Below are 14521 nucleotides of genomic sequence, written 5' to 3' on the forward strand. Positions count from 1 at the left end.
ATGATAAAACATTATAAAAATTGATGCTAATAATCGTCGCATTGAGACGAATCAAATAAAATGTCACTTGACAATGTTTTAACTTATAAATTAAAAATTAATCACAAATAAAGAATGATAATAATTTCTAATGTTGTAAGTAATTTGAAATAGAGAAATTATTATGAAATTGATAAAATACTCCCTAGCCAAAATTAAGCTACTTTATTATTGTTCAACTTCTTCCTGCAATATTGCAATTTGGGAATATATGTCTCACTTTGTATTCATGAAAAACTTATTTTTCATGATGGATGGTACCATCCACCTAGAAGGGATATTATTATTATTATTATTATTATTATTTATTTTTTATTTGGATCGATCCAAAAAAAAAAGTCTTCCAACAATTTGTGTTTTTCAATTAAACGGAGTCATCTTAACCGTTGAGCCATCGCTTATTAGGACAATTTGGGACCTCAAGGTCAGGTCAGGATTCAGGTCCAAATTTCTCATTCTGTTCATGTCTTCATCTCTCCCTCTTGAGTCTTGACGAGAATCACCTATCCGCAGCAAGTTGCGTATCGCTCGCTCTTCTTCACTGCTTCATCTTCAGGTATTTCTCATATCTGTACTCTGTATAGTGTTCTAGGCTCTTCTTTTGGATTATTCTTTTGCTATTTGTCAATGAAAAACTTTTGATCATCTGCTTGTTACTTAATTTCAATTTATTTTTTGCTTCATCTTTTAACTTATTACTCACTAGTCACTACTTGAATGCTGCGGTATGTTTAGTGCATAGTGCTAATTTTTGTCTGAGAATATGGTCTTGGATCCTTTGATTATAAACCTATTAATATTGAATTGTTTTTGTATTAGTCGAATTAGTTCAACATAGATACAGATCCGCCGTATACTGTATCATAATTCATGGGTTTGCTAATGCTGTGATTCAAATGCTTTTGGTGTTGTATATGGTTGTAAATGGCTGTGAATTTTGGAATTTGTACATAGAAAATGTTGTTTGATAGTGGAGAGAGCAAAAACTCACAATAACTTTCGAGGCCGGATATTTTTACATTTCTTTTACAAATTTGGGGCTTAAAATCCTAGTAATTAAACTAAAGATGAAGTAATTTATGGCAATTGCACATGCCCAAAACCACTCATGTTGTTTACTTTTGGTTTTGTTCATCTGTTTTGAACTATTTTTAAGTTGTATTTTTCCTTTCAAACAGTATCTAGTATCTGTTATGGATTGGCAAGTTGGCATGATCTGGTCGTCAAAGGAGAATGGCTCATTTCACCGTTCATGTATGTTTCATAAGATGGAACATGTGAATACATTGTTCAATTTCAAGACTTTTTAGAGATGGTCACTAAATTGATTTGTTTGAGCAAATTCTAATTTTCAGAAGAAATGCAATGTGTTTTTTCATTATCAGGAAGAATTATATGTTGCCCTCCTCGTTTGGCAATCTATTGCTCTATAGGAAGAGACCCATGTGTTATTTTGTGATGAGATATAATAGTGCTCAATATGTTGATATTCGTACATGGAACAAGCGCATTATTCAGCTAAATAGAAATGGTCAATTAAACGAAGCACGATCATTATTTGATAGAATGTATATAAGAAACACAAGAACATGGAATGCTATGATGAGTGGATATGCTAAGAATGGAGAGATTTGGAAAGCACGTAAGTTGTTTGATGAAATGCCCGAAAGAGATAAAGATGTTGTCTCTTGGAACTTGATGATCTCAGGTTATGTTTCACTTCGTGGGGGTGGAATGAGACATGTTGAGGAAGGGAGACATTTGTTTGATCAGATGCCTAAGAGAGATATGGTTTCTTGGAACACTATGATCAGTGGTTATGCTCGGGTTGGGAGAATGGATGAAGCGTTGTGCCTCTTTAAAAGTATGCGTGAGAGAGATGTTATCACTTGGAATGCAATTGTGACTGGTTTTCTACAGAACGGTGATGCTGGTAGAGCTATTGAGTGGTATAGGAAAATGCCCAAAAGGGATGCCTGTTCATTGAGTGTACTTATATCGGGGTTAATTCAGATTGATGAGTGGGTCAAGGCAAAGGAAATTTTGCTTGAATGTAGAAAAGGAGTTGACGTAAAGAAACAAGATCTTGTCCAGGCTTATAATACTTTGATTGCAGGATATGGGCAAAAAGGGAGAGTAGACGAAGCTAGAAATCTTTTTGATCAAATTCCTTATTGTCCACATGGAAATTTTTTGGAGAGTATGGGATTTGAGAGGAATTTGGTGTCATGGAATGTAATGATAATGTCTTATATCAAAGTGGGTGATGTTATGTCTGCAAGAAAACTCTTTGATCAAATGGTAGACCGTGATACATTTTCATGGAATACAATGATTAGCGGCTATGTTCAAACATTGAACATGGAGCAAGCGGCACAACTTTTTTCACAAATGCAGGATCGTGATATAATGTCATGGAATATGATGGTTTCTGGTTATGCTGAAAGTGGAAATTTGAAATTTGCCATCGATTTCTTCAGCAGGACTCCACAGAAAAATCTGGTGTCTTGGAACACTGTTATTGCAGGATGCGATAAGAATGGAGATTATGAAAGCGCAATCAAGTTGTTCATGCAAATGCAGCATGAAGAGGTGAAGCCTGATATGCACACTCTATCATCAATTCTAAGTGTTTGTACTGCACTTGCTGCCTTGGAATTAGGTTGGCAGATCCATCAGCTTATCAGCAAAACACATACTGCAGACACACCTATCAATAATTCACTTATTACAATGTACTCAAGGTGTGGGGCGATAACCGAGTCAAGGATCGTGTTTGATGAGATGGGAATCAAGAAAGATGTAATATCTTGGAATGCAATTATAGGCGGATATGCATCTCATGGATACGCAGAAACAGCGTTGGAGCTTTTTGAAGAAATGAAGAGGGTCAAAGTGAAACCCACAGTTATTACATTTGTATCGGTCTTGAATGCTTGTGCCCATGCTGGCTTATTGAATGAAGGTCGCAAGTATTTTGAATCAATGCATTTAGATTTTGGAATTAAACCTAGGAGTGAACATTATGCTGCACTTGTAAATATTGTGGGTCGTCATGGCCACCTGAAAGAGGCCTTGGATTTGATTTATCACATGCCTTACCGGCCAGATAAGACCATATGGGGTGCTTTGCTCGCAGCTTGTAGGATGCATAACAACGTAGAGCTGGCTCGAGTTGCTTCAGTATCTCTATCAAAGCTTGAACCAGAAAACTCTGCACCTTATGCTCTGCTTCACAACATGTTTGTTGATGTGCAACAATGGGAGGATGCAGAAAAAGTCAAAAATATGATGGAAATAAACAATATTAGAAAGGAACGAGCATCTAGTTGGATAAACAGTGTAACCTCCAGAGAATATTGTCGATACTGAGTGTTCGAGAGTCTCCTGAGTTCTAGCCTTGCTACTTCGTCTTGTTTGTCTTCTCTACATGTCTTGTCTATGGCATGTCACTAATGCAAACTTCTTTTATCTCATTGATAAGGGTATGGTTTGTCGTCATCCAACCCTTTCCAGTCCCTGATCATATCATGTGCGGAATATACTGGGTACTATGATGGAGAGACTCCTCGGAGTTCTCTAGGATTCCTACAACTATATGCAGTAGCATTTTCTTGATCAGGATGCAAAGTGCTGACAGCTTTATATCGGAGGTGTGTCATTGACATTGCTACATCAATCAAGTTTCAAAATTTTTGTAGAATTTGTTTCGTAAGGCCTATTTGCCTTAGTTGAAGCTGTCAATAAAAAAGCTAATTGTCACCCTATAATCTTATTTTTTTCAATCTTATATAGCTTTAGGGTGAAGCATCTCATTTGAAAGGTGAAGCATCTCATGTGTTGCTAGATCTCTGAAAAAAAAGAACCTATGCTTATACTTCTATTTGTTAACTCTACACAAACCCTTTGAAACAGAGGGAGCATACGTTTTATATGAGAATGCTCAACTTCCATACTTTGGTAGATCTTTAGCTACAGAAAATAATTGAAGTACATTAAATTGGTAAAGTTTTAGATAGAAACAACAGTACACACTCTTCTACAATAGATGTTGTAATAAAGTCACATTCACTATTTGAAGTTAGGTTAGTTCTTATAATTTACAAATGACATTTTTAACTTATTTTAATTCATCTAAGCTAGTGCAATCAAATTTAAATTCTAGATTTAGATGCAATATTATTGAATTGTTTTTATGGGTATCAATTCATGATCTCTTATCCAATATTCAAATTTTTTATATTTAAGTCATATTCAAACTTTTTACACTTAATTATTAATATTTGCTCTAACAAAATATATATATTTCAAAATTTTCACCGATATTTTAGATAAAAAAATTAATAAGAAGGTGGTTTCGAAATAATGGTGTGTTGAATGTTATTTATAAATTAAAATAAAAAAATAAAAAAAAAACCCTAAATGCAGGCCGTGGGGTTCGAACCCACGCGCACTTGTGTGCAGAAGATCTTAGGTCTTCCCCCCTTAACCACTCAGACAAACCTGCTTGAATGAAAAATTAAAATCTTATTAATGGATTTAAAAATAATTTAGGTTACGTACTTGTGCTAATTTAGGAACCCAAGTTAGGTTAACAAACATTTGGGAATTTCATCTTGAAAATTAACCGACAATGGCGGATAAGAGAAAGAGAGAAAGGGATAACGAGACTGCAGGAGCAGGTCATTTGGCTTCCATTTTTGGAACAGAGAAGGATAGAGTTAATTGTCCTTTCTATTTTAAGATTGGAGCTTGCAGGCATGGCGATCGTTGCTCAAGGCTTCATACTAAGCCCAGTATTAGCCCTACTTTGGTCCTCGCTAATATGTATCAACGCCCTGATATGATTACTCCTGCTGTTTCTGTTGATCCTCAAGTTCAACCCCCATCTGATCCTCGCAAAACTCAACAACACTTTGAGGTTTAATTCAATTTTTAATTAGTTAATATGTGATGAGATGTGATTTTTAGTTTTTTCGATTTCAAAATCCTATTTGGCTGTAAATCAGGATTGAATTCAATTTTAAACTAGCTATAATGTGAAGTGATGTTTAGGGTTTTCGATTTTTAGGCCTTTATTTTGTAAATTGGGGTTCAATTCAATTTAATTACTCCTAGTTATTATGTGTTGTGATATAATGTTTAGGGTTTTCGACTTCATGATCCTGTTTTGTTGTAATTTTAGTGGTCAATTCAGTTTTTGAGATTTCGTTAGTTTTATAGGGAGTGAATCTGGGGTTTTTGGATTAGGATGAAAGAGGCAGAGGAAGATCCAAAGATGACCTTGAGTGCAATAGTTGTAAAGGTTAGGGATTTAAATTTACTGGTTTAGATGATAGAATATCAAAATGAACGAAAGAGGAGAATTCATGTGAATTGGACTTATTCATTAGTTTATGCTGTCGAACCTAATCTTTGGGGATTATGACTTTGTTTTATTGTTTCTATAGCTGCTGCTGCTCCTTCAATTTATTGTTATCAGGTGTTGTTTTTGATGTCATGAGATTACTGATTGTTTCATGTTTGAAATTTTGTACTTGTCTGCAGGATTTCTATGAGGATTTGTTTGAGGAACTAAGCAAGTATGGGGAGATTGAGAGTCTCAACATCTGTGACAATTTGGCTGACCATATGGTACCTCTTTTTATCAGTTACCACATAGACCATAGTAGGACTGTTAGCAATTTGTTAATTTGTTGTTTTGTTTCTAAGAAAGCTCTAATCTCAGATCCCTTGGATTTGTAGGTGGGCAATGTTTATGTGCAGTTTAGAGAGGAAGAACATGCTTCTGAGGCTTTTAAAAATTTGACTGGAAGATTTTATGCTGGTTTGTCTCGTAAACTTGTGCGTCTTTTTTTTTTAGTGAAGTAACTAATGACTTTTGATAGTTCTGAAATCCAAGGAAAAACTAGTTCTAGTACTATCTCTTCTGTCTGTTAGTTCAGGGGGTTCTATAAAATCTATACTAGGTACAGCTTTTTTTGATGCTGATAGAAAAAGGGTCATCTTGTGTATTCAGTGGTTTGATTTGCCTGTCCCAAAGAAAATAGTAGGGACTAGATCACGGGATAAACATGAACCGTTTTGGTTGCATCCGGCCTTGATCTTGCAAACTTCTAAACTGCACTTGATTTTAAGTAGGACCGTTTATGTTTCATTCTGGGTGTATTTGGCCTCCTAGTAATATCTCTTGCATCTTTTAGGTTAGGTTTTTCCATTGAATATATATTTGGGTCTAGGTATGACAATATTACCCAATGCTGGTGGAACAAGGGTCATCATGTGTATGATGGTGCTTTGCATTGTCAGTCTTGTTGCAATTTTGATCGAATCTGCTTTGAGTAGAGACTAGATAGACATGAAATATTTGTTGAATAGTAATGAAACAAATCTTTGTGGGTTTATATTTCTGCACGTAAAATGATTTGTCATCTCTTATATAACTATAAACTCTGACAGCTTCGTATATTTTTTAGGCCGTCCAATAATTGTTGATTTCTCTCCTGTAACGGATTTTAGAGAAGCAACATGTAGGCAATATGAGGAAAATGTGTGCAACCGTGGAGGTTACTGCAACTTTATGCATTTGAAAAAAATTAGCAGGTGAAGTATAATGTTCGTGCCATCTACTTAAAATAAGTTAAGTGTTAAATTCAATAAGTGACAATTTTGTTGTTCTTGTTTACTTCTATCTCAGGGAGCTCAGACGGCAGCTGTTTGGAAGGTACAGGAGGAGGCGTAGCCGTAGTAGAAGTATGAGTCCTTACAGACATGGGCATGGAGACCGTTCCCGTAGTGGCCATGGCTACGGTGGTGGAAGAGATGATGATAGAAGTCGGCGGAATGTTGATAAGGAAAGAAGGGCTAGAAGCCGTAGCCCAAGACGGAGAGGGAGAAGTACAAGTCCTGCAGGCAGCAGGAGAGATAGGAGTCCAGTAAGGGAGAACAGTGAAGAGAGAAGAGCAAAAATTGAGCAGTGGAACAGGGAAAGAGAAAAGGCAGAAACCGGGAATAATGATGTTAGTCATGATGTCATTGACAACCATGCAAAGGACCTTGCTGACAATGGGGAGGATTATTTTGGCCATCCTAACCAGTAGATGGAAGAGAATCAGCAGACATCCACCAAAACTTTTGGTATGAAATCTTCCGTGATTTGAATGATTAAAGTATCTCATTTCAAAAGACTAGAAAAAATTTATCTTACTCTCTTTAATACCACATAGCTTACCACCCATTTCCCACTGTGCAGGTGGTGTACAGGTTCATCCCCTCATCCCCTAATGATATTGAAAGTAAATATTGACAACTTTTGAAATGGTAAAGGAAATTTGTTATATGTCCGTTACAAAAATAAAGCAGAGTGAACACCATCTGATCTTCAAATGATTTTTGAATCTTTCAACTTATATATTCAATTTTACAGTCTTGCCCAATCTTTTCTAGAATCTTAGTGAATTAATAGCTGCCTTGCAAGGTGGGATAGCCGATCAATTGGCCTAGGAATGACATATCACTTCACAGCCCACAGTCTTCCCTTGTAAATTCTTTTAGGATATGCAGTCAACCTGACATTGCACTTTTGTCAATTTATTTACTTCTTTCGGGCATTACAGCTGTTTGGCTGGCGAATATGTTACATTGAACAGAACTTTTGTGCTTGTCATTGTGGTCTTTCACTCTCTGCGTTGAAACTATTGGATTAATTTAGGCTCTCAATTGAAGTATGCCATGTCTTTTTTAGAGTTTATTCATGTATTTGACAGATTTCCGCCTAGCTTGTCAGTTAAACTAGCCGTAGAAAGACCTTAGCATTGAGTCATGCCAAAGACTTCTCAATTTTCTTCATTGTCTCACGTACCGCCTTTTGTACTGTTTTTCATATGATTTGTTTTGGAGTCAAAAGACAAATGTATCACGTCAAGTGCATTGATCTATTCTTATTGTGACCTTGTTATGATAGTGTTTCAAAGATCTCTAGAAAAAATGATCCTGCTAGTTAAACAGCTGGTTTTCTTGTTATGCTGCACCTTACAATCTTTAATGCGCATTATTTCCCGTTTCACTCGCACAATCTTCTGTTATTTTTCTGAACCAAATACCTTCGTTTATTATCTTGTCTGCTTGAGATCCGTTCATGAATTAGTCTCAGCCGATCAGGTTTTGCTTACAATTTTAGAGGCATAATTTTATTTATTTTACTCACATAGTTTCTCAAGGTGTGCAGGTTCAAGTTTTTATCCTGCTAGAGGGCAGTGACTCTTCTTTCATACCATCTTTTTGTGAAATTTCCATACAGGTTGGCTGTTATCAGAGTACGCTGTTTTGTATGATCTTTTACAAAGTCATGGAAGCATTGAAGAATTTACCTCTGCTGAATCTTCTGTGCCAATATCGATTTTACTGTGTTAAGAAATTTCTGTTCTATTGCCCTATCAGTAGACTAGTTTGAATTCTTATGTCTGTACAAGACTTTCTGGAATCGATTACTTGTAAAACATTGAAAAAAAATACTTGTATGAATGACTGTGTTTGACATGAGTCATGTTCATCCTGGGTAGTCGTTACTGATCTAAAACACATAAGAGGGTGCAAAACAGTGGCTTTTAGAAGGCACAATTGATGTCTAAGCTCAGTTAGTCAGAAATCCAGTTTTCGTGGCTGAGCCACAGAAGCCTGAGATCAAATCGGAACTGCCAAGGGTTCCGTCATCTTATGGCCTCTTCCTGAGTTGAAGTCTTGTGCACTTCCCATATACCATATAGAAGTATAAACAAACAAATAGAAATGAAACTTTGCTCTTATTCTTCCTGATGATCATCTTGGTAACTAACCAACCTAAATCTGTTCTTCATGAAAATGGTCCAAAGTTGCTTGGTTAGTTGGTGTCAGTGAGTCAGTCCAACTCTAGATCTTGTCCTTACTATTAAAAATCACATTCTTGTGAGAGACAATCTTTTTGAAAGACATCTCTGACTGAGTAGGCCCACAAAGGAAAATGTAGAATAAAAGTAATGAGTGTTTAAGATTTAACGGATTGGGCCTAAAAGATGTAGAATAAAATGTAGAATAAAATGTACAATAAGCTTTAACGGATTGGGCCTAAAAGATGTCTCGTAGAAAGATGGTCTCTTAAGAGACTGGCTAAACAATTGATTATCATTTTATTTGTACCACTTTTAAAGAAGTGTGAACAATCAAATATTAATATGTAGTTGGTATATTAAGTCGGGTTCAGTAATGAGTGTTTAAGATTTAAAAAGTAAAAAATTTGTAAATGAGATTAAAAAAAATTTATAAGAATTATCATCAAAAGTGAAAAGGGCGTAAGGTAAATTGAAAAATTAAAAATTAAAATAAGATGTAAATTAAATGTATAAAAGACTAGTAATTTGATTTTTATCAAACTTTCATGTGTATACTTGGTAATTTTAAAGTATAGTATAGTACTAGAAAAGTATAATACTATTGCAACACTTCACGTCAAAGAAAATAACTACTTAAAAGTGATTACGTACACGACCGTTATAGCGATACCAACCCTAGCACCAAAATTTTACGTTATCGATCCATTTGGTGATTGATATTAAATGGTGAGAATAAAAATGAAAAGATAGTGTGGTTTTGAATTTTGATAGTAAAATTTCTTAGTTAGTTTAATGTTTATGTTTTTTCTCTTTCAGTCATCTTAATTTACCCTTAAAATTCATTCTATTGCATACTCATTTGATCAGTAGATTGTAAGTGGTAATAAAAAATTGTGAAAAAAAAATAATTTTTACGATTAAAAGCATTATCACCACTACAAATCATCCTCACTAGTGTTGTTTATTTTCACTGTTTTCATATGTTCTTCTCAAATAGAATTTATAAATTTTAGTGTCAAACTTAATATATTTTTTAAATATCAACTTTTCAAAATTTTTTAAAAATTCACAATAAAAATTATTAGACTTTTAAATTTACATTGAGATCTAAATAAAAGTTAAATGAAAAGAACAAATGAGAGAAGAGAAAGTACTAACAACCAAACAAATAGTACGGATAAACTGTTCAAATAAATCGTGCAAGTGGATTAATAAAGAGTAGCCAATGTAATGGTGCTTTAATCTAAAAGTAACGCCTCCCAAGCTGTTAAAATAGAAGAGTGTTTGTCCCTTAATATTGACACTTATCTGTTCATCTTTATAGCCAACCAGCTATTATTACTAATAGTAAGCAAGTAGCCACGCATGCATTCTGACACTTGGATATTTTAGGCCACCATTTGTGGGGCCTCTATAAGCTTTTTATTTTTGTCCCTATCTATTCTACTCTATCAATTTAACGATTTTAGTACTTCTTCCGTACCAAATTAGTTACAATTACTCTGTACGGAATAACTGATAGATATTTTAATGTACTTCCTTCGTTTCTTTTTATTTATAATATTTTAATATTTTTGTTTTTAATGATAGAGGTTGATCTTTATTGAGACTCAACTCAAAGGAGCCCACCTTTAAACGTTTAAAAAACGTATATAAAAACAAAATGTTGTATAATTATTATAATAAAAAAATATAAATTTGTGATTAAGAGTATAGGTTTTAACATATATAGGTTAGGAGTTTAAATCTTGGTTATTTTATTTTTTTGTTCAATTAATAGGTTCGCTTTTTCACAAATTCTTATGAAAGACCAAATATAAAATAAGTTTTTCGATAGACATTAAGAATATTATAAGTAGGCATTTAGAATATTGCAAGTACTTAAGTATTTACTTAGTGGATATTAAAAATATGATAAATTGGTATTAAAGATATTATATATTGAAGATTCAAATTTTGGCCACTCGAATTTTTATGTTTAATTAATTACTTTGGTCTCCTATAATTTTTATACCAAGATCCACCACTACATGTATGAATTTAAGGACTAAGCCCAAATCTCTAAAACGCGCAATAATTGTCACCTCCTCCTTAAAAATCTTGAGAGCCTTGAGTACTCAATGATTTGACGCACCTATCATTGGCTACCAACAAACTACTTCTTCTCTTCCACACTAAACAAACTTATGCGCAATTTTAATGCGTTTTTCAAATCATTTATACCCATAGTTATATATAATTAAAGATTATAAAACTTTGATATTATAAAAATATACAATGAGACGACTAAAATAAGATCTCACATGATTATATTTTTTTTCGTATAATAGCCAAAATAAGTAAATTAACATAAAATAATAAATAGTGTAAAATTAATTTGATGCAAGTAATATGGAACGGAGGAATTATTAATTAACTCTTTTTTTCACATAAGATTTGCAACTAGTTCAATATGAGTGCTTTAAAGTTCGGAGTAAAAAGATACTCCAGTTAATATTATTTTATTTACTTTTTATATGTTTGTCAATACACTAATTTAATTCATAATATATTTAATTTTATATAATTAAAAATTATAAAAAGTTGATATTGATAAACTTCACATTAAAACGGATTAAACATGATCTCACTTGACTACTTAAACACATAGATTAAAAATTATATCCAAATTAAGAGTGAAATGTGAATAGTTACTAAGTAAATGAGATTATAAACTCTAAATTAGAAGAAGTATATTTTATGAAAAAAATAAGTAAATATATAAATAAAACAAAACATAAATATGTAAACGGCAATTTAAAAAAAATATATTTCATAAAAAAATCATTTCAATTCTATATCATCATTGTTAGTCTTTGTGAGAATTAGTAAGACTCTATCTAAGAATTGCATACTTCCTCCATACTTCCTACTTGCAACATTTACAAAAGTGACATTATTTATTTATCACTCTTAATTTGTGATTAGTTTTTAATATATAGGTTAAGATATAGTCAAGTGAAATCTTGTTTGATTCGTCTCATTGCAAAAATTATTAATATCAAATTTTTATAATTTTTTATTTTACATTATTAAAGATATTAAGGATTGAATTACTGCATTAGACTGTATGAAAAAGTAAATATTACCAGTAAATTCAAATGGAAAAAGTATATTCTTACCCACTAATATATTTTAACTCTATTATAAAAATTTTCTGAAATATATGACAACTAAAATATATGACGACTAAGAAGGTGTTCTCTTCAACTTATTTTTTTGACTTATTACTTATTTTTATTGGAATCAGATCAGATCAGAACAGATCAGATCAGAACTATTCAGATCAGATCAGAAAGTTTCAGATCAGACCAGACCAGATCAGACCAGATAAGACCAGACCAGATCAAATCAGACCAGACCAGATCAGACCAGACCAGACCAGATCAGATCAGATCAAACCATTATTATTATTATTATTATTATTATTATATTATTATTATTATTATTATTATTATTATTATTATTATTATTATAATATTATTATTATTATTATTATTATTATTATATTATTATTATTATTATTATTATTATTATTATTAATCATTATAACTATGTAGTATGTAATATTAATAATAATAATAATAATAATAATAATAATAATAATAATGATAATGATAATAATAATAATAATAATAATAATAATAATAATAATAATAATAATAATAATAATAATAACAATAATAATAATAGTAAAAATAATAGTAAAAATAAATAATAATAATCATTATAACTATTCAGATCAGATCATAAAGTTTCAGATCAGACCAGACCAGACCAGATCAGATCAGATCAGATCAGATCAGAAAGATTCAGATCAAATCAGACTGAATCAGACCAGATCAGATCAGATCAGATCAGACCTTAGTAAATTCAAATCAGATCCAATCAGATCAGACGAAGAGAACATGTCCTAAGAGGGAAAAGTTGATCTTTGCCAATGGCCACCGTCATGGTTATAGATTTCTGAAAGAGAATACAATATAATTTAATTTTGTCTAAATGTTTCAATTTTATCAGATGTCTAAATGTCGTTTATAATGTTGGATTTTGTGTTAGCAAATAAAAGACCAACATAAGTCTCTGCATACTTGGTCTCCAAAAGTAGACCCCACTCCCATTTCCCATCAACGCTAAAAGTTGAATATTGTCAAGATAAGTTTGAATCGAATTTTGATGCCCCAAATAATTCGTATTCGCAGCCATCACGGTAGGGATAAATATTTCCTTACCAATATTACATTTGAAATTAGGAATATACTTTTTTTAAATTTATAATTTAATAGAGATGAATTAGATTGAATATGAGTTAATTTAATTAACTAAATAGAGTAAAATTAATTTAGATAACAAATTTAAATTAAATAAGAGATATGATTCCAACGGTTTTTTCATATGATTTGGATTGGGATTATTTAAAATTTAGGTAAAGAGTTTCTACTGAAAATAATTGTTTTTCTTATTGTTTAAAAAGACTGCAACCGTAAACAATTAAAAATAGATTATTATTGAAAAATATTAATTATTAAAGAAATTATAGGTAATTTGTACTAGATCTAAAGTAGTTTCAACCATTTATTTATGCTAAAATAAGTTAAAATTATCTAATAACTTAATTTACCAAGCAACCTCTTAGAATATTTGGATACTTATTATACTACCTTCTAGTTACTACTATAGTACTATTATTGTTCCATTTGTTTTTCTAATATTTTTTTTATCAATGACTCTTTATTTGTACGTTATTCTTAATTTATAAGTTATAATATTATCAAGTAGGATATTATTTAATTCATCTCGATGTAAATTGTATTAATATCAATATTTTTAAATTTTTAATTATGCGCGTTAGAAATTTTCAAATTGAATATGTGTATCAACAAATATGAAAAAAGTAAATAGGACAAATATTTGTTGATGTCATTGTCATCATAAGAAGTTGATCAAATATCCTAGAGTCTTCACAACTTTCAACCCTATCACCTAAAATTCTTTTTTACGATGTTAACGCGTAAATTTCAAATAAAGTCTATTTTTGACATTTTCCCATCTAAAGCCTGACTTTGTCTATGCCTATAACTAATTAAAAATTAAAAAAAGCGACAATTAGTACTTATTGCAAAGTCAAAGGAAAAAAATATTGTTATGTTGTAAATGGGTAGAGAAATAGTATATTAAAAAAGGTACAAAGAGAGTAGTGTAAATAAAGGTTTAGTAGAGCCAAACAGTAACTTAACCATAAACAAAAAAATGGTTGAGCTGTAATTTTATGATACTCTTTTTAATTTTGAAGATAACAACAAGAGGGACACATGCCTACAATTCCGCTGCAATCTCAGTTTCCCAAACCCAATTAGAGCTCTAATGAAACCATTTCAATCAACATACGATCCAATTTGGCCGTTGGATATTATTTACCTTTTTTTTAAAAAAATTTACATTCGAGGCCGATGGAGGCGATGGTTATATGTTAATTTATCAGAGAAAAAGATATTTGTTTCAATTAAAAAATTCTCAATTTTTTATTTATCTTTTTTTTATATATTTTTAATTATAAAAATTGAAATTTTATGATT

The 14521-nt window shown here is 31.8% G+C and overlaps 2 protein-coding genes across 6 annotated transcripts; both read left to right on the top strand.

The window, feature by feature from the left end:
- Positions 1-308: 308 nt before the first annotated feature.
- Positions 309-4455, top strand: LOC130812751 (pentatricopeptide repeat-containing protein At1g62260, mitochondrial). Of its 3 annotated transcripts, XM_057678330.1 has the most exons (3): positions 309-595; positions 1218-1293; positions 1425-3994. In XM_057678330.1, coding segments are annotated over exons 2-3 (1989 nt in total). In that variant the 5' UTR covers positions 309-595; positions 1218-1291; the 3' UTR covers positions 3412-3994. The 3 variants fall into 3 exon arrangements, with proteins under 3 accessions (XP_057534313.1, XP_057534312.1, XP_057534314.1); XM_057678329.1 differs by having other exon boundaries at positions 1218-4455; XM_057678331.1 differs by lacking the exon at positions 1218-1293.
- Positions 4456-4461: 6 nt separating this feature from the next.
- On the top strand, positions 4462-8577 carry LOC130812753 (splicing factor U2af small subunit B-like). 3 transcript variants are annotated; one of them, XR_009042116.1, is made up of 7 exons: positions 4462-4960; positions 5587-5673; positions 5785-5866; positions 6516-6642; positions 6737-7176; positions 7292-7359; positions 8339-8577. XR_009042116.1 is itself a non-coding variant. In XM_057678332.1 (6 exons), exons 1-5 carry the CDS (start codon positions 4673-4675, stop codon positions 7137-7139), a joined length of 987 nt encoding a protein of 328 aa, XP_057534315.1. In that variant the 5' UTR covers positions 4462-4672; the 3' UTR covers positions 7140-7176; positions 7292-8577. The 3 variants fall into 3 exon arrangements, 2 of the variants coding, with proteins under 2 accessions (XP_057534315.1, XP_057534317.1); XM_057678332.1 differs by having other exon boundaries at positions 7292-8577; XM_057678334.1 differs by lacking the exon at positions 7292-7359.
- The last annotated feature ends 5944 nt before the right edge of the window (positions 8578-14521 follow it).

The sequence above is a fragment of the Amaranthus tricolor genome, chromosome 5, assembly GCF_026212465.1.
Source record: "Amaranthus tricolor cultivar Red isolate AtriRed21 chromosome 5, ASM2621246v1, whole genome shotgun sequence".
Lineage (NCBI taxonomy): Eukaryota > Viridiplantae > Streptophyta > Magnoliopsida > Caryophyllales > Amaranthaceae > Amaranthus > Amaranthus tricolor.

What these genes read in the sequence shown, in the direction of transcription:
- LOC130812751 (XM_057678329.1), top strand. Translation starts at nt 1,405, where the DNA reads ATGTGTTTTTTCATTATCAGGAAGAATTATATGTTGCCCTCCTCGTTT.
- LOC130812753 (XM_057678332.1), top strand. Translation starts at nt 4,673, where the DNA reads ATGGCGGATAAGAGAAAGAGAGAAAGGGATAACGAGACTGCAGGAGCA. An exon ending in AAACTCAACAACACTTTGAG is followed by an intron (nt 4,961 to 5,586) that starts GTTTAATTCAAT and finishes ACTTGTCTGCAG; the next exon opens with GATTTCTATGAGGATTTGTT. An exon ending in ACAATTTGGCTGACCATATG is followed by an intron (nt 5,674 to 5,784) that starts GTACCTCTTTTT and finishes TTGGATTTGTAG; the next exon opens with GTGGGCAATGTTTATGTGCA.